We start from the raw sequence: 2,041 nt of genomic DNA, 5'->3' as shown, positions 1-2,041 counted from the left end.
AAATGCGGTACCCTGACGGAAAACACTCTTATGTGCAATCAACAAGAATGTGTGTAAAGTTCTGCCATTTAGAAAAGAAAAGTTTTTGTTGTCCCGAGGTAACTGCAATGTATTTTTCAAGTTCTATCTTATCCTGCACTAATCTTTTGAAATCAATAAGAGATGATTTATCGTTATTTAGTGCATTAACATAAAGAAAATACTTTCCGAGTATTATGAGATGATTGAGAGCTAAACATGGTGGACTCAATTGGCGAATAATACCATATATCACTTCTTGGGGGGACAGATCTAACTGAAGGTTACATAATTGCAAAATCCAGTTTTGAAATTCAGACCAAAAGATTGACGCTTGCGCACATTCAACAAACAGGTGTGTAACAGTTTGATGTATTGCGGGGCAGAATGGACAGTGCGGAGACGAAACTTTTTCCAGTTTGTACAATAATGAGTTAGTAAATAAGATGTGGTGAATGATTTTGTATTGGAACATAATTAGTTTTGTTTCTTTTGTGGCCTTAAAAGGTAGAAGGTAAATCTTACAAAAATCGTCCCACTGAAAGTTATAATGTTCAAGCCTTTTTTCGGCGGTGGGACTGGGTAATTTTTGCCAGGTGAGAAGTTCTTGATATAAGGTCTTACAGGAGAGGGGTCTACTTGAAGTACATGTGGTTAATGCAGGTGTTGGATTGCTTTCATTTTTGAACAAACATTTTTTTCCATTCACTTGGTATGGCCGATACAAGGCTGCGGTAGGTTAAAAAATGACATCTTTTTATATATTTAAACTTACTAACGTTAGGGCTATCGCGAAAATTGAATACATTAATAGGAAGATCGTTATAAGGTTTGATAATTCTGACGAAGAAAGAATTTTTATAACAATTCAATTTTGCGAGTTTAGTTTGTAACATATATGGATGGTTTGGTCTGGACTTAGTGTTCCTGCACAATTCAAAATAGTCATTGAATTTTAATCCATTCAGATTGAATACTATCTTATAGCATTCCACCAGGGAAACAAAATCCCTCCTTTTTACTAAAGAGTTCCATTTAAGAATTTTAGACCTCTTATCGTACGCCATCTCTTGTCTTCTTTGGTTTAAGGCTATTCGAGAAGCTCTTCTTTGATCATTCTCGATATCATGGATGTCTTTGACTAAGTGTGGTGACCACACCGGGCAAGCGTATTCCAAGATTGGACGAACCAAGGTTTTATACAAAATTGAGAAAATATCTTTATTTTTGCCGCCTACTGTGCGCTTAAGTAAGCCAAGTACCCTGTTTGCTTTATGGACTATTTGTTCAACATGTTTTGACCATTTCAGGTCACTCGCCATAATAACTCCAAGATCTTTATAATTAGATACATTTTGTAACACGGTTTCCGATATATTGTACCGTATGGATCTTTTGTCGTTGTTATGTGAAATTCTCATGTCTCATGTCTCATTTCACCTGCCAACAATCCGCCCATAGGTCGAGGGTGGTCAGATCTATCTGCAAAGCAATAGAATCTTCCACGTTATTTATCTGTCGATAGATTTTGGTGTCATCAGCAAATAATTTGTCAGTAGACGTGATAATGTCCGGTATGTCGTTCACGTAAATAAGGAACATAACCGGCCCCAGTATTGAGCCCTGAGGGACACCAGATATAACAGGCGACCAATCCGAGTACGATCCACGTATCAAAACTCTTTGTTTTCGATTGGATAAAAAGTTCCTAAACCACAGGTGTAATTGCCTATCTATACCATACCTGTTGAGTTTAAAAAGTAGGCCCTCATGGGGGACACAGTCGAACGCTCCAGTCCAGAAATATTACATCAGATACTTTTGACGAATTTCTTGTTAAGCACCAGTCGTTATAACAGCTTAAGAGTTGCGACACTTTCGATTTGCCTTACAAGTAGCCAAATTGGCTTGGGTTTAGTAGTTTATGTTCAGTCCAGAATGAGACAACTCTTGATGTTACAATCTTCTCAGCTGTTTTTCTAATGATGGATGTTAGCGAGATTTGGCGATAGTTTTCCTTTTA

At 37.2% G+C, this 2,041-nt stretch overlaps 1 protein-coding gene across 1 annotated transcript; it reads right to left on the bottom strand.

The window, feature by feature from the left end:
* Positions 1–695: 695 nt before the first annotated feature.
* LOC138048587 (uncharacterized) lies at positions 696–1,620 on the bottom strand. Its single transcript, XM_068894757.1, is given in 2 exon segments — positions 696–1,440; positions 1,442–1,620. Coding segments are annotated over 2 exon segments (924 nt in total).
* Between the last annotated feature and the right edge of the window lie 421 nt (positions 1,621–2,041).

This window comes from Montipora capricornis, chromosome 5, assembly GCF_036669925.1.
Source record: "Montipora capricornis isolate CH-2021 chromosome 5, ASM3666992v2, whole genome shotgun sequence".
Lineage (NCBI taxonomy): Eukaryota > Metazoa > Cnidaria > Anthozoa > Scleractinia > Acroporidae > Montipora > Montipora capricornis.
The sequence above is the reverse complement of the archived record's forward strand: the minus strand, read 5'-3'. Positions and strand labels throughout refer to the sequence as shown.